General features: G+C 43.4%; 1 protein-coding gene and 1 long non-coding RNA gene across 8 annotated transcripts in view; one reads left to right on the top strand and one right to left on the bottom strand.

Annotated features, from left to right (window-relative positions):
* The window catches only part of LOC122539484 (protein FAM13A-like), a 220,360-nt gene that overhangs the window by 89,567 nt on the left and 110,982 nt on the right, over positions 1-19,811 (top strand). For 3 of the 4 annotated variants that reach the window (XM_043674376.1, XM_043674377.1, XM_043674375.1), the window contains one exon: positions 16,422-16,523. In XM_043674376.1, coding sequence (XP_043530311.1) covers positions 16,422-16,523 — 102 coding nt within the window. Of the gene's footprint in view, positions 1-16,097; positions 16,181-16,421; positions 16,524-19,811 lie in introns of those variants that run through there. The other variant, XM_043674378.1, reaches the window with a different exon arrangement.
* LOC122539485 overlaps positions 7,609-19,811 on the bottom strand; it is a 40,464-nt gene continuing 28,261 nt past the window's right edge. For 2 of the 4 annotated variants that reach the window (XR_006309103.1, XR_006309102.1), the window contains one exon: positions 14,903-16,505. This is a non-coding gene — a long non-coding RNA (uncharacterized LOC122539485). Of the gene's footprint in view, positions 8,205-8,986; positions 9,008-14,902; positions 16,506-19,811 lie in introns of those variants that run through there. The other 2 variants (XR_006309105.1, XR_006309104.1) reach the window with 2 other exon arrangements.

Below are 19,811 nucleotides of genomic sequence, written 5' to 3'. Positions count from 1 at the left end.
CTGACATCTCTCGCTCTCTCTCTCTCTGACATCTCTCCCTCTCTCTCTGACATCTCGCTCTCACTTTGTCATCTCTCTCTCTCTTTCTTTGGCATCTCTCCCTCTGACATCTCCATCTCTCTGACATATCTCTCTCTCTCTGTGCAGATCTGGTCTCCAAATTTGAGGAAAGATATTCTGGCTATTGAGGGAGTGCAGCGTAGATTCATGAGGTCAATTCCTGGAATGGCAGGATTACCTTACACTGAAAGACTGAAGGGACTGGGCTTGTATACCCTTGAGTTTCGAAGATTGAGAGAGGATCTGATTGAGACATATTAGATTATTAAAGGATTGGACACTCTGGCAGCAGGAAACATGTTTCCGCTGATGGGTGAGTGCTGAACCAGAGGACACAGCTTAAAAATACGGGGTAGACCATTTAGGACAGAGCTCAGGAGAAACTTCTTCACCCAGAGAGTGGTGACTGTGTGGAATGCTCTGCCCCAGAGGGCAGTGGAGGCCCACTCTCTGGATTCATTTAAGAAAGAGTTGTATAGAGCTCTCAAAGATGGTGGAATCAAGGGTTATGGAGATAAGGCAGGAAGAGGATACTGATTAGGAATGATCAGCCATGATCATATTGAATGGCGGTGCAGGCTCGAAGGGCTGAATGGCCTACTCCTGCACCTATTGTCTATTGTCTATTGTCTATTGTCATATTAGAGAATATAAAGTAGTCATTTATCCACCCTACAGTTGATTTGCACCTCACTGGAATTTTCTTGACAATTAGTTCCTCTCTATCTTTCTCATGCATTCAGAGGCCTATCGAATCCATATGAACAAGAAACAAGAGTAGGTCACTCAATCCTTCAGGCCTGCTCCTGAATGTTGATGGATTTTGATAGGCATGGGGAATGAGCCAGAATTAGGCAGATGGAGTTTAATGTGGATAAGTACAAGGTTATCAATTTTAGTTGGAAAAATAAAAGGGCAAATTATTATTTAAATGGGAAGCAGATTCAAAGTGTGTCAGTGCAGAGGGATCTGGGCATCTTGATGCATGTATTGTAGAAAGTGAGTCTACAGGTACAGCATATAATAAGAAAGGCAAATGGAATCTTGGCATTTATTGCAAAAGGACTGGGTTATATAAGTGAAGATATGTTGTTACAATTATATAAGGTGTTGGTGAGGCCACACCTGGAATATTGTGTCCAGTTTTGGTCAAGGATGTGGTGGCCCTGGAGATAGTTCAGAGGAGGTTCCGCAGGTTGATTCCAGGGGTGAAAGGGTTGTCATACTAGGAGCGGTTGAATCACTTGGGCTTGTATTCACTTGAGTTCAGGAAAATGAGAGGGGATCTAATTGAGATACATGAAATGCTAAAGGGGATTGATAAGGCGGACATTGAACAGATGTTTCCTCCTTGTGGGACAGTCTCAAACAGAAAGGTCATCGATATAGAGTGAGAGGAGGCAGGTTCAAAGCTGAGATGAGGAGAAAGTACTTCTCTCAGAGGGCTGGGAATCTGTGGAACTCACTGTCCAAGAGCGCAGTGGAGACAGAATCAGTCAACAAATTCAAGAAAGAAATAGAGATGTTTGTGAGTTGAAGGGTTGTGGGGAGTGGAGTTGAGACCAGGATAAGATCAGCCATGACCATGTTAAATGGCGGAGAGGGCTCAAAGGAAAGGGGCTAAATTACCTTCTCTCGCTCCTGATTCCTATGTTCCTACGTTCAATAAGATCATGTCTGAACTGGTTTTACCCTTAACAGTTGGCCACTTTTGGAACATTGTTTGTAGTTCTGCTTTCCCTCCTGTCATACGGATGCTGTGAAACTTGAAAATTTGCAGAGAAGATTTATAAGGATGTTGCCAGGGTTGGAGGGTTTGAGCTATAAGGAGAGGCTGAATAGGCTGGGGCTGTTTTCCCTGGAGCGTCGGAGGCTGAGGGTGACTTTATAGACGTTTTTAGAATCATGGATAGGGTAAATAGACAATGTCTTTTCCCTGAGGTCAGGGAGTCCAGAACTAGAGGGCATAGCTTTAAGGTGAGAGGGGTAAGGTTTAAAAGGGACCTAAAAGACAACATTTTTATGCAGAGGGTGATGCGTGTATGGAATGAGCTACCAGAGGAACTGATGGAGGTTGGTACAATTACAACATTTAAAAGGCATCTGGATGGGTATATGAATAGGAACGGTTCATATTTCAATATGAACATAGTGGGCCAAATGCTGGCAAATGGGACTGGACTAATTTAGAATATCTGGTCTGCATTGAAAAGTTGGGCTGACGGGTCTGTTTCCATTCTGTACATCTCTATGACCCTACTTTCATGTATATCTCTGATAATCTTTCATCCCATTGGTTATCATGAATCTACCCATCTCTGCTTTCAAATATTTAAAAGATTCTGCAACTGCTGCCCGTTGAGGAAGGGAACTTCAAATACTTACAACCTTCTGACAGAAAAAATGTTTCCTCATCTCTGTTTTGAGATGGCCCCTTATTTTTAAACTATGACCCCTAGTTCTAATCTTTTTAGTTTAGTATAATTATGCCTCTATTACCGCTTTAGATCCAAGGTCCTTGTTCTTTTTGTATCAGTGTGAAAAATCCGTTTTTTCTCAGTCTGGAAACTTTCATATGGATGACAAGTCTTGACGATAAATTTAAAAATTATACAACACTAGATTATAGTCCAACAGGTTTATTTGGAAGCACTAGCTTTCGGAGCCCCGCTCCTTTATCAGGTGATTGTCAATCACCTAATGAAGGAGCGGCGCTCTGAAAGCTAGTGTGCTTCCAAATAAACATGTTTGACTATAACCTGCTGTTGTGTAATTTTTAACTTTATACACCCCAGTCCAACACCAGCATCTCCAAATCATGCCTTGACGATGACACTTGTCCTTATTCCATCTCATCCTAAACCTTCCTAATTTTTGGACACATCTACTTGATCATCCATGAACCTTCCAAGCTTTAAGGTGAAGAATCTCCCTTCCTCTGGTCTTACCAATCACCTTATTATTAATTATTTTCTACTGTCCAATTCAGTGTGGAATGCAACAATATGTGTGCCTGCTTCGTGGTGGATATGTTGGTAAAACGGTTTTGCTGTTACTTGGGAATGAGTAAAGAAGAGCTAAAGTTGCTCGTCCCATCGAGCTGCTCTCTCATCAGTGGGAAAGACAACTTGAGGGTCACCACACTCCAGACAAGGGATGAGATTGAGAAGGTGGGACCTTTGTTGGGAACCACAGCTGGTGTAGGAACTAAACCCATGCTGTTAATATACCTCTGCATGGCAGGCCAACTGTCCAAGCAACTGAGCCAATCAACTCTGATTCTGGGTGTAACTGTTGATGTTAATGACCTTTGATTACCTTGAAATATTGAAATCAGAGATTGTTAGGCAGAAGTCATGAGTGTGATGTCATACTCCCCACTTGCCTGGATGGGTGCAGCCCTAACAACACAAAGCAGTCAGCTTGATTGGCACCACATCCACAAACATCCACTCCCTCTACCATCGATGCTCAGTAGCAGCATTGTGTACTATCTACAAGATGTACTGCAGAAATTCACCAAAGATCCTCACACAGCACCTTCCAAACCCACAACCACTTCTAACCAGAAGGACAAGGGCAGCAGATATATGGGAACATCAACACTTTCATGCTCCCCTCCAAGACACTCACCATCCTGTCTTGGAAATATATCGCCTTCATTGTCGCTGGTCATAATCCTGGAATTCTCCCCCTAATGGCATTATAGATTCGATTAGATTAGATTCTCTACAGTATGGAAACAGGCCATTTGGCCCAACAAGTCCACACCAACCCTCCAAAGAGTAACCTACCTAGACCCATTCCCCTAGTCTATATTTACCCCTGACTAATGCACCTAACACTATTGGCAATTTAGCATGACCAATTCACCTGACCTGCGAATCTTTGGAATGTGGGAGGAAACCAGAGCACCCAGAGGAAATCCACACATACAGGGGGAGAATGTGCAATCACCACACAGACAGTCGCCCAAGGCGGGAATCAAACCCGGGCCCCTGGCGCTGTGAGGCAGCAGTGCATTGTGGGTCAACCCACAGCAGGTGGACTGCAGCAGTTCAAGAAGGCAGTTCAACCCCACCTTCTCAAGGGCACCTAGGGACGGGCAATGAATACTGACCAGGTTAGAGTGGTGCCGGAAAAGCACAGCAGGTCAGGCAGCATCTGAGGAGCAGGGGCCTGACCTGCTGTACTTTTCCAGCACCACTCTAATCTTGACTTGCATTTGCAGTCCTCACTTTCACCTAATAAAAACTGATCAGCCAGTGATGCCCATATCCCACAAAATGAATAAATTTTAAAAAGTGGCCACAAATGAAAGATGCATGATCTTCATTTTGTTCATCCAGCTGGAGTTTCTAAAGCACCCTTTTAACATCACATCTCCTGCTAGAAGGTGGATTATTCATTGCAGGTAATTAGCATCATGCCAGATTTGAACCAACATCACTCAAACCCTAAAACATCAGATGCTTATAAGTTAGAATTTTGCATGGTTGTATATTTCTGCTGCATAATTGGACACAATTTGAATGAGTTTCCCTATTAATGTTGGCATTTTTTGATTTTGAATTGGATTTAGTCTGAAAGCCTTGGTGCGTCTGTGTAATGTTCATAAAGGAATAGAAATAACACCGCAAAAAGAGGAGGCAAAGAATCGAGCATGGTTGATAACCAGTTTGAGTTCAGATAACCTAAAGCAGCAGAAATTCTGGGGAATGCAAGATGGAGGACGGGAAGAAGGTGTGACTGTAAGAGCTGCTCCTTTTTTTGAGATATTTTTCAATGTTGAAGCTGATTTCCTCGAATTTTTGGAGTGGTAATTACTGTTTATAAGCTGTCAAATTAGATTAGATTCTTTACAGTATGGAAACAGGCCCTTCGCCCCAACAAGTCTATACCGACCCTCCGAAGAGCAACCCATCCAGACCCATTCCCTTACATTTTGCCCCGACTAATGCACCTCACACTACGGGCAACTTAGAATGGCCAATTCACCTAACTTGCACATCTTTGGACTGTGGGAGGAAACTGGAGCACCCAGAGGAAACCCAAGCAGACACGGGGAAAATGTGCAAACTCCACACAGACGGTTGCCCAAGGTGGGAATTGGGCCCGGGACCCTGGCGTTGTGAGGCAGCAGTGCTAACCACTGAACCATTTGGAACTTTGGGAAAAAAAATCAGAACAACAGCACTTTAAAAAAGGAGGAAGAGAGAGAAACCAGGGATCACGTGGGATGTGAAACAACTGAGCAGTAAACCTGACAACATTTAAAAGGCATCTGGATGGGTATATGAATAGGAAGGCAAATGCTGGCAAATGGGGCTAGATTTATTTAGGATATCTGGTCAGCATGGACAAGTTGGACCGAAGGGCCTGTTCCCGTGTTGTAAATCTCTCTGGCTCTAACTGGCATGTTCCCTCTGGGTGTGAAAAATCTCCCCATGCACAAGTAATGGAATAGAAACTGCATTTACATAGCATCTTTCTCCGACCCCATAATTTCCTTTACAGCCAAGTGAGGACAGCTGAAATGAAGCCCTGTAGCTGTGAAACTTTACACCATCTCGTTCCTGTCAGTCCTGTCACTTCAGGCTGATCTTGCCCTCAGCTCCTTCACCATCACTGAATGCTAACAGAACTGAGGAAGATTGGGTTGCCTGTGAAAACCCTGGCAACCTGAGACAATTCAACCACAATGGCTGCAAGACTGGGTCCCCGTTTCACCTGTAGTTTTGTTGCGACATAACACCTTGAGGGAAAACTGGTGCCCATTCTGAGTCCTGATGAAGGGTCCTGACCTGAAATGCTGACTCTCCTCTGATGCTGCTTGACCTGCTGGGCCTTTTTCCAGCTCCACACTTCATATTGAATCCATTCCGAGTGTGTACCCGCATCATGCGGTGTGTCCCGAATAGCACAGTCACAGTCAGGCCGTTAGCACACGTGTTAAGAGTGTGCACCATGAGTACACAACTGGGGAAGGTTGTGGTGTCAGGCTGTCCATTGCACTGACTTGTTGCCCTCTTCACATCTACACTGTAGCCACTGCACAGTTAGACACAATGTTCTGCAGCAGGAGCTGCAGCCAGAGCCATCAGCACAATGTATAGATGGGGGCGTTGATTACTTTCAGTTGAGTGTGTGGAATTGCTAGTGTTGGTGACACTTGGGAAAGACGCATGAGGAGAAGGCGCTAGTTGTGACTGTAAGGGGCTTTGGGTACATTATGAGCTCCTCGTGCTTGGATGTCAGCATGGGAGGGAGAGGGAACCAGGGCTTCAAAGAGCAGGACAAGCTTCTCGAAGAGGGAGGAGGAGGAGGAAGAGGGGAGAGAGAGAGAGAGAGAGAGAGAAAGACAGGCTCACAACAGGAGGCCTTCTCCACTCCAAAACATTTCTCTTATTTTTCCAGTGGTATCCAATCTGTGTTTTTGCAGTGGGGTGCTCATACAGCTCTTCTCATTCCAGGTGAACCATCAGTGGTTGAAAATATCCCAGACTTATAAGACGTTGTTACATTAGAATTTCCTTTTTTTTATATCAAACCAATGTGGAGTTTGTACAATCTCCCCATGTCAGCATGGGTTTCCTCTGGGTGCTCAGGTTTCCTCCCACATTGCAAAGGTGTGCATGTTAGGTGAATTAGCCATGCTAAATTTCCCATTGTGTTCAGGGATATGTAGGTTGGATGCATTAGTCAGGGGTAAATATAGGGTAGGGGAATGGGTCTGGTTGGGTTACTTATCGGAGGGTCGGTGTGGACTTGTTGGGCCGAAGGGCCTGTTTCCACACTGTGGGGATTCTATGATTGTATGAAACCAGCCTTATCCCAGAGAGAGTCAGCAGGCCATGGATTACCCGGAGCTTATTAAAATGACAATGGTTTTACCAGACCATGGGGCTACTCTCTCGTTAGGGAGAGACGACTGAGGGTCACCATGTCTCAAGTGAGAGGAGAGGTTGAGAAGGAGAGTCTTTCATGGAAACCTCAGTCAGTGTGGGAATTGAACCCACATCCAGCATGACAATCAACCATCCTGCCAACTCAACGAACAGAGCCTCCAACTGGGTGGTTATTAAGATCTTAATTTCAGTAAACACTGACACCATGTGTCATAGCACAACAATGATGTTTCTGCTTCCTTGCTTTCCCTTCTCTCCTCCTTCAAGGCTCCCCCTGTGTTTGGGTTGCAAGTTCAGAGGCGCGGCCCATCATTATGCATCTTCCCTAAGTGCCAATTCCTTCAGTGAACGTCTGGAGGATATTTAACTGTGGAAGCAGCGCAATTAAACCTGTCCGTCCTTGCCCATTCAGGGAAAAAGCAACTGCTTCACCAATTACATTGGGAATGTAACAACTGACAATGGGCTTCATTACAAGAATGTTTGAGCACAGGAGCAAGAAAGATTAATTGCAACTGTATGGAGCTTTGCTCTCTTTACCTAAGAAAAGATACACTCTTCCTCGAGCAAACGCAGCAAGTGTTCACCAGACTGATTCCTGGGACGTCAAGGCTATCACATGTGGAGAGATTGGGTTCATTTGGACTTGTATTCAGTGGCGTAAAAGAGAGAGTGCAACACGTTGATACATGAAAGGAAGGAATGATGTTTTCACCTGGCTGATGGGAGTCCGGAGCAAGGGATCATGGTCTCAGGACACATTGCAGGTCATTTTAGACTGAGATGAAGAGTAAGTTCTTCACTGGAATTCTCTACGACTGAAGGCTATGGAGGCCAGTCATCGAACATATTTAAGAAAAAAATAGCTAGATTTCTAGTGGCTAAAGATGCCAAGGGATATATTGAGGGAGTATGGGAGTACAGTGTTGTGACAGAGGGTCAGCCATCATCGTATTGGATGACAGAGCAGGTTCGAAGGCCCGAATGATCCATTCCGTCCCCATTTTCTGTACTTCTGTGCCAAGCAGAAGTCTGTGCTGCAGATTATAATTCACATGAGTCTCCTCCTATTCTGTTTACCTCATCGCAGACAAATCTTTCCAGCCCCTTTTCTCCCATGCACATGTCTAGATTCCCTTGAAAACATCCAAGTGGCTAGCCTCAACTGCCTTCTGCAGTAGCAGGTTCTGCTATCCAGCTGAAAAGGCAGGAAATGCCTCATGGGTCCGTTGGTGTCTGTGGAGAGAGGTTCAGAGTTAGTATTTGAGGTCGGCAAGCCTTCATCAAAATTGGGCTCAGGTTGAGCCCAAACCCATGGCCTTCTGTTTCTAAGCTCCAGCTGAGTCCCAGTCAACACCATATATTTAGAGTCCGAGACATATACAGCAAGGAAACAGACCCTTTGGTCCAACTTGTCCATGCTGGCCAGATATCCCAAATTAATCTCGTTCCATTTGCTAGCATTTGGCCCATATCTCCCTAAACCCTTCCTATTCATATACCCATCCAGATGCCATTTAAATGTTGTAATTGTACCAGACTCCACCACTTCCTCTGGCAGCTCATTCCATATGTGCACCACCTTCTGCATGAAAAAAGTTGCCATTTTGGTCCCTTTTAAATCTTTCCCTCTCACCCTAAACCTATGCCCTCTAGTTCTGGACTCCCCCACCCCAGGGAAAAGACTTTAGCTATTCACCCCTATCCATGCCCTTCATGATTTTATAAACCTCTATAAGGTCACCCCTCAGCCTCCAAAGCTCCAGGGAAAACAGCCCCAGCCTATTCACCCTCTCGCTATAGCTCAAACTCTCCAACCCTGGTAACGTGCTTGTAAGTATTTTCCGAACACTTTCAAGTTTCACAACATCTTTCCTGGAGTAGGGAGACCTGAATTAGACACAGTATTCCAAAAGTGGCCTCACCAATGTCCTGTACAGTTGCAACTTGACCTTCCCAAAAACTGAAAGAACTGCGGGAGCTGGAAATCTGAGACACAAATAGAAATTGCTGGAAAATCTCAGCAGGTCTGGCAGCATCTGTCGGCAGAAATAAGCTTCACATTACAGGTCCAGCGACCCTGTTTCAGAACCATTTATATTTCACTGGCTGCCGTATAGGTCAGAAATTGTATTCAGTCTCACTGCGGAAGTGCAATAAAGCCAGGTGTGATTTGATGGTCTGTTTCATCAGAGGAAATCCCTTTGGGTCTACTGTTTCAGTGTGAAATGTTACCTCCACTGTATTATGACAGTAATTAATATTTCATTGATTCTACTTCGCTACAGGGGAATTATCAACATTACTGAAAGAACATATAATTGTTCTATTTTCCAGAATCTGTTTGGAAATCTGTAAAGGTATCAGCTTGCCTTCCCACCTGCAACATCCACAGTACTTCGTACATCATACTTTTTTTGTTACAGAGAATAGAATCCCTACAGTACAGAAAGAGGCCATTCAGCCCATCCAGTTCATGCCAATCCTCCAAAGCACAGACTGAGCTCCTCCACTGCATTCCTATAACTCCTGCATTTACCATGGCTAACTGTCCTAGTTTGCACATCCCTGGATAGCATGGGAAATTTCCCATGGCCAACCCACCTAACCTGCATTTATTTGGACTTTGGGAGGAATTGGGAGCAAACCTGCACAGACATGGAGAGAATGTGCAAACTCCACACAAAAGTCACATGAGCATGGGATTGAACCCGGGTACCTGGCACTGTGAGGCAGCAGGGCTAACCACTGAGCCACCATTGCCATCCACTCTGCTATGATGAAGGAATGTACAATCCAAACCAGTGCAAACTTCATTCAAACCCTTGCCTGGGCAAAGATGTTCCTTCTGTCACCCAATGGGCTTGGAGAATCAGGTAAGTTGTTGGTACAATTTACAAACCTCATCAGGAAGGTTTTGCCAATTCAGTCCATATCCCACACTGCTGCTCAATGTGTGCTAGGAGCAGAGGACAGTAATATCACAACCTGCATCTATGTTTGCACAGATTAAATTTCACTGGTTAGCCCCACAATTTATCTTCTAAATGATTGCTGCACCAAAAAAAAGGTTTCTAATTGTTTTGCTACGTGGAACGCTACTTCTAATGATGTCCCCACATGAATCCCTTGATTCCTTTGTTCTTCCTCCCCATTTAGTTTCTGAAGATGTAAGCGATGTCTCTAATTTTCCAACTAAAGCACATTACCACCATGGTTTTAAGGGAGTTGATGCCGTGGAGGTAATGCAATTCAAAGGCCCTGGCCAGTTCTCTGGGTCAAAGGTTCAAATCCTCCCCCATGCCAGTTAGTGGAATTTAAATTCAGTTAATAAATCAGGAATTGAGTACTAATGTTAATAAATCATCAATTGTCATAAAATACTGCCCAGTTCATTGATGCCCTTTCGGAAAGGTAATCTTTACCTGGTCTGGCCTGCAAGTAACTCTACAGTGTAAAGTCACCCAGTTCAAAGAATTTGGGCAACAAATCCTGACCTTACCAACAATCCCATGAAAGAATAAAGGGAATATTTTTCAACATACTTTATTTCACTTTTGTTCACTTGTGCAGACCAGTCCAGTCCGGAGGTTTTCTCAGACAGTCTTATATGAAGTTGTTTGCCTCCTCAGTGTTGGCTGCCTCCTTCCTTGTCCGTTTGGTATTGTCTGAAAATGTTGACATTCTGTCACTTGTTCCTCAATCAAAATCAGGAATGTAAATGATGAAGCAACAGTGGTCCCTAATATCCATTTGGACTAGAGGATGCACAGCTTCCAACCGTACATTTGAACAATCACTAAAGCTTCCTGTTACTGCCTCTAAAGGTGCTTTGATTGCTCCCCATCTCATTGGCTGCTGAAGCCCTCCCACAGTCTTGGGGGATTTCCAATGCAGCCTTGGCTACTTTTCCACATTCTGTAAACTTGAGATCATCCAAAACGCTGCTCTTGGTTTCTTAGCTTGCACTAAATACCATTCTTCCATCACCTGGTGCTCAGTGACCTACATTATCAAGCACTATCTTCAGTTTAAAATTCTGCAGGTCAAAAATGTTTCAACTCTTTGTGAAACCATAATATAGGACAAATGCATTCAGTTTTATCAAGGACAATCTGTGTACTGATCTGTACAAAGGTGTTTACATCTCTGCTGGTCTCCTCCAGTTCCTCTTGCAATTCAGTCTCAAGTGGGAGAGACTGCAATAGTGGAAATGAAACCAGAGACCCAGACCCTGTTGGGAGAAAAAGCAGAACGTGCTGGAGACACTCAACAGGTCAGGCAGCACTGACAAAGAGAAAAATAGAGTTATCATTTTGAGTCCTACATGACTCTTCTTAAACTTGAAGCATTATCTCTATTTCTGTCTCTCTACAGATGCTTATTTCAGACCTCCCAGCATCTGCTTTGCTTTTATTTTAATCCTTTAAGGACATGGGTTCAAATCCCACCTTGGCATCTTGTGGAATTTACATTTAATAAATAGGATCTAAGTCTGAAAACCACTCTTAGTAATGGTGCAATTCTCATTGACTTTTTAAAGACCCAACTAGTTCACTCATATTCTTTCAGGAAGCAAATGTGCCATCATTACACTGTTGGGCTGATGTATAACTCCAATTTCAAGGGAATGTGTTGACTTTTAACTGCCCTTGAAATGACCTGGAAAGTCATTTAGTTCAAGGACAGTAGGAATGGGTAACATATGCTTGCATTGTCAGCAACGCCCGCATCCCATGAAAAAATAAAGTAAATACATATAAATCCAAGGTCCTCCAGTATCGCAAAACCTTGACAGTACATTTCGTACTCCCTCAGTTTCACTTCTTTGGCTGAGAACTGGAATTAGTAACAGAGAATCCATATCATGCCCATACTTAGACAGCTGTCTTCTGTTCCCCTTTCTCAAACACAAGAGATTTCTAAATTCCATTTCATTCTACTGGTGCTTTAAAGGAATTACCAGTCCGAAATCTTTCCTCTGATTCCATGAGGTTTTTTTTGGATGAATGTAAGCGAGGGTGAATTTTCTTTCTCGTTATGCATGATGAATAAAGTTGCCACAACCTGAGTGATGTGTGGCCTTATGTTTTACGGCAGACCGGTCAGAGGTATTGGTCACAACTGGACGATTGAGCAACTGGGATGTATTTGACCTCTGACTCACCTCAGTAATCCCCATGCCAAGTTTGAACTCATTCCAAACCATTAGTGCATGAATGCATGGCGGCTGGGAACTCTCTTATGACTGCCTCTTGGCTACTCGCACATCTCTTCCCTCCAGGTATCCTTGAAATCACGATAGGGACATGTGAGACTCGAACATCGAGTTAATGAATTTATAATTAACAAGAAAATAAAGCCTTTGTAGCAGAGCTTGCACTTCATGACGGTCATGTTCAGGAGCAATGGGACTATTTTCTGCTTGGTACTGGACTGAAGAGGGAACATAGGAACAGGGGTAGGCTATTCAGTTCCTCAAGCCTGTTCCATCATTCAATGAGATCATGGCTAATCCATCTATCTGAGTTTGATCCATATCCCTTAAAGCCTTTGCCTATCAAAAATATATCCATCTCTGATTTAAAATTAACAACTCATCTAGCATAAACTGCCATTCGTGAAAGAGAGTTCCAGATAACCATTACCCATTCTGTGTAGAAGCAGTTTCTAACATCTCTCCTGAACAGTCTGGCCCAAATGTTTACACTATGCCCCCTAGTTCTAGAATCCCCAACCACTGAAAATAGTTTACCTTTATCTACCCTGACTTTTCCTGTTGATATCTTGAAGACTTGAAGGCATGGAAGACCTGTCTCTCATCTTGAATCCAATCAGCTTACGAGGTAAGATAACAGAGCAAGAGTGAAGCTGCTTCATTGTGGATCCAACCACAGCTCACCCTTGAGGCTTCTCAGTCATGGAAATCTTAAAAGTCTGTTTCTGTCTTAAAATTGTACAATTGATCACAAGAGAATATGGTAAAGATTCAGAGGCTGTGAATTGTACCCCAGACTATATTTCTGTGGGAGGTGGGTGTTCCCAGCAAGTCCATTATTTATTGCCCACCACAAATTTCCCTGGAAAAGGTGCTGTCCCTTGTGGTAAAGGTGCACCTACGGTGTTGTTCGGAAGGGAGTTCCTGGATTTACATCCGAGGCTATGAAAGAACAGCAAGGTATTTTCAGGTCAGGGTGGTGCATGTTATGGAGAAGAACTCGGAAGTGATGGTGTTCACATGAATCTGCAGGGCTTGTCCTCCAAAGTGTCGGAGGTCATGGATTTGTGAAGTGCTGTTGAGGTGGACATCAATCCTTCATTCTGGATTAGAGTGGTGCTGGAAAAGCACAGCAGTTCAGACAGCATCCAAGGAGCAGGAAAATCGATGTTTCAGGCAAAAGCCCTTCATCAGGAATACAGGCAGAGTGCCTGAAGGGTGGAAAGATAAATCACACACCCATCCAGTTGCCTTTTAAATATTGTAATTGTACCAGCCTCCACCACTTCCTCTGAGAGCTTATTACACACACACACACACACACCACCCTCTGGGTAAAAAGGTTCCCCTCACCTCCCTTTTAACTCTTTCCCCTCTCACCTTAAACCTATTACCTCATAGTTTCCATTCTGGGCACCCTCACTATCTGTACCCCTCGCTCTTACTCCTCCACTATCTACAACATAGAAAAACAGCATTTTCCAGTCTCTTTCAGTTCTGAACAAGAGTTCGATCAGACGCTAGACATTAATCGTTTCTCTCTGCACACAATTTCCCAGAAAAAATGTCAACACTTTAAGACTGAAATATTTCTGTGGTATGGTGCAGTTTACATTCTTGTTTTTTTTCTGCCCAGTCTCATCTTGACCAGGGTTTGGAATAAACTAAAAATAAAAGAAGTGTTATACATGAGATGATTCAGCAGGATAACAACAGGAGCTATGTTTGTGATATTGTGATAGGAATCATCTTAAATGAGGACATCACATTTATCTCTCCACCCTTCAGGCACTCTGCCTGTGTTCCTGATGAAGGGCTTTTGCCTGAAACGTCGATTTTCCTGCTCCTTGGATGCTGTCTGAACTGCTGTGCTTTTCCAGCACCACTCTAATCCAGAATCTGGTTTTCAGCATCTGCAGTCATTGTTTATACTGAGTTGATCAATCCTTCATTGTATAACCATCGTCAGAGAACTGCATTGGAAATCAAGCCCCAATATTTCCAGAGCTGTCAGAAATGTGAAGATTTCATGAAACTATGGATAATTACTCTGACTTCATCTAGGGCTGACTGCTACCCAGGGTCAAAGCAAACTTCAGTAACAGTAAAATAAAACTCTATTCACCATTACAATCTTAGCCTCTAGAAGAAGGAAAGGAGATGTAATTGAGATACATATGATGCTAAAAGTGATTAACAAAGTAGGCATAGTGAGGATGTTTCCTCTTGTGAATAATTCTAGAAATATGTGGTCATGGGATAATGTGTAGACAAACAGGAGGCTGGAAGAACACAGCAAGCCAGGCAGCATCAGGGGTAGAGAAGTTTTGGGTTTAGCCCTTCTTCAGGAATGGAGGTGAGGGTAGGGGGAGCTGCAGATAAAGGTGGAGGTAAGGTTTTGGGTGGGGGGGGGCTGGAAAGGGAGCGGGGGGGGGGGGGGGGGATGGGCGGGAAGGTTATTTGAAACTGGAAAACGTAGTGCTGTGTCCTAGCAGATTTCAAATGGAGATGAAGAGAAACTCTTTCTTGCAAAGGGTAATAAATCAATGGAATTCACTACCGCAGAGTTCACTGTATGCTGGGACATTGAGTAAGGAGATGATAGACAAATTTGTAATCAGTAATTGGTTGAGATGTTATGGAGAGCAGACAGAAAAATGGAGTTAAGGCTGAGATGATATCAGCCATGGTCATATTGATTGATGGAGTAGGCTTGATGGGCTGAATTGCCTACTCATGCTCCTGCTTCTTATGTAATGCTTTGATGTTAACAACTAGTAAAAGAACAGGCTTTCTAAATTATGTAACTTAAACTTTACCCCTTTACAAATTCTTGCAAACACACACGGTTGTGCGGATAGCCGTGCACACTTGCACAATCACACACAGGGACAGACAAGTACAAGTGAATGTGCACATGCACACACAATGAAAAACAGATGAACACAAATATTTTGATTGATGGGAAAGAAATTGGTCGAAGAATACAACTCTGTCATCAGTACTACAGCACAAAATTAGATGTGTTGGTTGCACATCCCTTTGCTTATCTGATAATGCTCAGATGTTATCTGATCAGCAATAATCACTCTGTAATTCGTTGCTTGTGTGTCGGACCCAAGGTCTTTCTTGTTTTGTTGCATTTTAGAATTATTTCTTTCAGCATCTGTCGATGTATATTTCTATTGTTGTGATAGAATGTTGGAGAGAGCAACTTTACAGAGAAGGGGGAGAGAGAAAAGATTAACATTAACTAACATTAACAAAACCCCTTGCTCCTCTCTGTTTGGTTCACCCCCACTTACAGAATCTGTATGACCAGACACTTGTTGCTATACTGAACCCATAACAAATGATGCCATTTTGTTTGGGCTCAATGTCTCCAAAAAGTAAAATTGTTGCATATGTACTAGTTGGATTCACTTTTTTTTCCCAAAGCTGCAAACAGTGCCTGTGTTCTATCTCCATTTTACAGCAGCATCCATTTTTCAATCCAGGGTCCAAAAATAAAAAGTCATGACTTGTTGTCACAACTACAAGTTTAGTTTAATTATGATCTGACTTCTAATTCTTTTCATTTCGGTTGCTACGCAGGAGTTAGTACAGGTGATAGTCTTCTAGTAATTCATCAAAACAAAGTAATAAAATCTTGTTCAAAAGGACCAGTTGAAAAGCTGCCAATCACGCTAAACTGGGATAGTGTTTGACATTGGTTTACTGGCTGTGAGTGGTAAACAATTTAAAGAGAAGCCAGCAATGTGATGCAATTAGACATGACGTTTTGATCACCAATAAAATAGTTACCTGTATTTGCATTTGGCAATGCAGGCTTTTGTATCGATGCAGTCTTGATGGTTTATTGCTGTGAGCCACAGCTGGTCTCCTGCCCATTGCCTTAGGGCTGAGTTAAAATAAAAGGTTACATGTTTTAAAGGCAAGCAGTCGGGATTTGAAGCATTTGGCCATTCCTGCAAATGAATGCAACAACTTCAAGGTAACACAAACATTTAACCTTGTTTCACACTGAACTCAAAAGTTTGCAATGCCGAGCACTTTGCTCCAGCCAGGTTTCAGTTATACTGTATGCATTCCCTTGACTTAACCTAAATCTGGGGGAGCTCAAAACACAATGTCATTTACTTCATATGAGTCAAGAGTGTGACCTTTCCCTCCTTGTGCTTACAGACTGCTTTCAATTCACAATGTTTTTCCCTCTGTTGAACTTATTTCTGCAGGAAGCCTCTCGCGGTGATGTGGCCTTCAGCTTCAGACCCCGTCCATTGCCTCCATGTGAACTAACAGCTGAATCATCGAGATCCCTGCCAAAGAGAAAGAAGGTTTGTGTCATTGGATGTCTTTGCTGACTGAACAGTCTCATCTTTGTAGCGTTCCTTCTTCTCCTGCCTTGTGTTCTGCCTTAGGTTTGAATTCCTGTTTGTCAACTCAATATTCCCATTCCTTTCCCTACCGCTGCAGTCCAGAAGCCAGTGGTAACTGAGAGATGTGCTCCCAGGCTAGAGGTGGCTGTCATGTGTCAGACATTGTCTTTGCTATGAATTGGAGTGAGGGACCTAGCAATGGGTGATTTCCCTTCACCCATTACTTCTCTGAATTCCACAGATTCCTATTTCATGGGTTAGAGTGCAGAAATCTCTTGACAACACTGAGGTTCTACTCCAAGTAGGTATTATAAATATTTTAACATTTGCTCTGGGAGACACAAAATCTAACATTAACTTGTCACTTGGGTTAGGATAGCAGGTTATTGAAGCTTTTTATCTGCAACCACTTAGACATGCACGATTTCACAGAGAGCAACAATTTTACAGCAAGAGAGTTAGATGTTTTTTTCTCTCCCCACAATCTTAAGATTTGTTTTGCATCTCACATAATACAAAAGAGATATTGCCCATTGAAAAAAGATCATTTATGAGTCTGTGTGGAAGGAGAATTTCCCTTGCAGTCTGCTCAATAGAAATCGCTCTGTTCTTAGCCTGGGTTCCTTATCTTAACACCGACATTGTTGTCTATTGTTACGCACAATTGGTAGTCTATATTGTGGGTTTTCTGATCTCAAAGCCCATGGCAAAGAAACTGTTTCAAAGTTAGACCAAGATTTTTCAAGGGTTTCTTTTGTTCATGGGATATGGATGTCGCTGGCTGGTGCAGACCTTTTAGACTGTCCATGTGAAGATGGTGGTGAGTTACGTTATTGAACCACAGCAGTTTACAGTGAGTGAGGACATTTGGGCACCCATTGCACTCTGAGTCAAATAAATGCCAATTTTTGCAGAGTATCATCCAAAGCTATGTTTCATGATTCTCGGCTTACCACACAGGTCTCCCACTACCTACGTGATCACTCTGTGTAAAGTGTTATCTTTTAAGCTGATAAGTGCAAGGTTATCAGTTATCCAGCACAGATAAACTAACTTTTCAATCAAAGGATACACTGGCCTTGGAGGGATTGCAACGCATTAGAGTTCTACCAGAGCTGTGAGGGTTAAGTTATGAGGACAAGCTGCATAAACTTGGTCTGTATTCCCATGAGTTTAGAAGATTGTTGGAGATGGGGTGTATAACCTGATGTGGTGCTTTAAATTTTGAAAGATCCAATGGTGTAGCTATGGAGAAAATATTTTCTGTGTTGGGCAACTCAAGAACAAGGGGACATAATCTTAAAACTTAAACTCTGAGCTGTGAAAATTGCAGGATTCAAGTTGGAGATAAAATTGCAGGATTCAAGTTGGGTGAGGGTAACAAGAGATGCAGTGATTAGACGGAGATACAGAGTTCCACATCAGCCATGATTCATAGAATCCCTACAGTGTAGAAACAGGCCATTTGGCCCAATACATCCACTCTGACCCTCTGAAGTGTATCCCACTCATTCCCAATTACTCTACATTTCCCCTGACTAATGCACCTAACCTATACATCCCTGAACATTATGGGGCAATTTAGCATGGCCAATTCACCTAACCTGCACATCTTTGGATTGTGGGAGGAAACCAGATCAGGAGGAAAACCACACAGACACAGGGAGAATGTGCAAACTCCACACAGTCACCCGAGGGTGGAATTGAACCCGGGTCCCTGGCGCTGTGGGCCAGCAGTGCTAACCACTGAGCCACCATATATCTAATTCAGTGGCAGAGCTTTCAAGGATTCAATCAATTTGAGGCGCTGAATGGCCTCTGCATCTTCCTGTTTTGGCCTCCGGGTTATCAGGGTAGCCTCCTCAAGAACGATCATGATCTATTTTCAGGATATAGGAGAGCTGTCAGACTGGGTAAACAAGATTCTCTTTGAAACAGACACCTCCAGTCGTAATCTTTCAAAGACCCATTAAATAGATGAAAACAGGAGACATTCAAATAATGGGATGATAGTCAATATTAATTGTTCAGTCACCGATGTGAGCAGTAAGTCTCCTTTGACATGTTGAATAATAAGATATGCTTTACTGCACAGCTGCTTTCAGTCTTACATATTTCCTCAAAAATAATAAAAACATCAGCGGAACAAAAGGAGGAAGTAAAAGCGACAGTGGGCGAGATTTTGGGATACTATGACTCACTTGTATTGGTCCCCTTATGATTCGGATCTGTGTGTGTACTCTACCATTTCGGAGGACTGACAAATAGCGAGTGCAAATCATATCTATCTAAAGGGAGCCACAGAATAAGGGACTTCACTGCAGAGCTTCAAACATCAGCTCAGTCAGGAGAAATGGCTTGAAGCAATGCTAGGGCCCAGTACATGGAACCTTATGGTGTCCCACGAAGCCCTGTCTGCATGGCTTCAGGTGTGTTAGCCCCCTTTGGGTGAAGCAAAGAGTCGTCCAATTGCTGCCCATAAGTGTGTTCAAGATTAACTCAGGTTCATACTTCTAGTGAATTGTGCAATAAATTTACAATTTCATAGAATCTTGCAGTACTAGAAGCCATCTGTTTAGCTATGTGAAGCCTTAGAATCTTTGCCTTCAATCTTTACCTGATCAATACAGACTGATTTAATCATCTTAATTGTCCTAGTTGACTGTAAAAGCATAAGAAGTAGGAGCAGAAGTAGGCCATTTGGCCCTTCAATATGATTATGGCTGATGGTGTACTTCCACCCTATCTTCCCACACTATCCCCGTACCTCTGTATGCAACAATCAGTCACCCTCCATCTTGAATATACCGAGCAACTTACTGCTCTCTGAGATAGAGAATTCCAAACATCCACAACTCTGTTGCTGAAGGAATTCCTACCCGTGTTGGTCCAAAATGGCTCACCTCATATTCTGAGACTGTGACCCCATGTTCCAGATTTGTCAGGAGAAAGCGAGGACTGCAGATGCTGGAGATCAGAGCTGAAAATGTGTTGCCGGAAAAGCGCAACAGGTCAGGCAGCATCTAAGGAGCAGGAGAATCGACGTTTCGGGCATGAGCCCTACTTCAGGAATGAGGAAAGTGTGCCAAGCAGGCTAAGATAAAAGGTAGGGAGGAGGGACTTGGGGGAGGGACGTTGGAAATGCGATAGGTGGAAGGAGATTAAGGTGAGGGTGATAGGCCGGAGTGGGAGTGGGGGCGGAGAGGTCAGGAAGAAGATTGCAGGTTAGGAAGGTGGTGCTGAGTT

The sequence above is a fragment of the Chiloscyllium plagiosum genome, chromosome 32 (genome assembly GCF_004010195.1).
Source record: "Chiloscyllium plagiosum isolate BGI_BamShark_2017 chromosome 32, ASM401019v2, whole genome shotgun sequence".
Classification (NCBI taxonomy): Eukaryota; Metazoa; Chordata; class Chondrichthyes; order Orectolobiformes; family Hemiscylliidae; genus Chiloscyllium; species Chiloscyllium plagiosum.
Note: the sequence above shows the minus strand (reverse complement) of the source record. Positions and strands in the feature narration are given on the sequence as shown.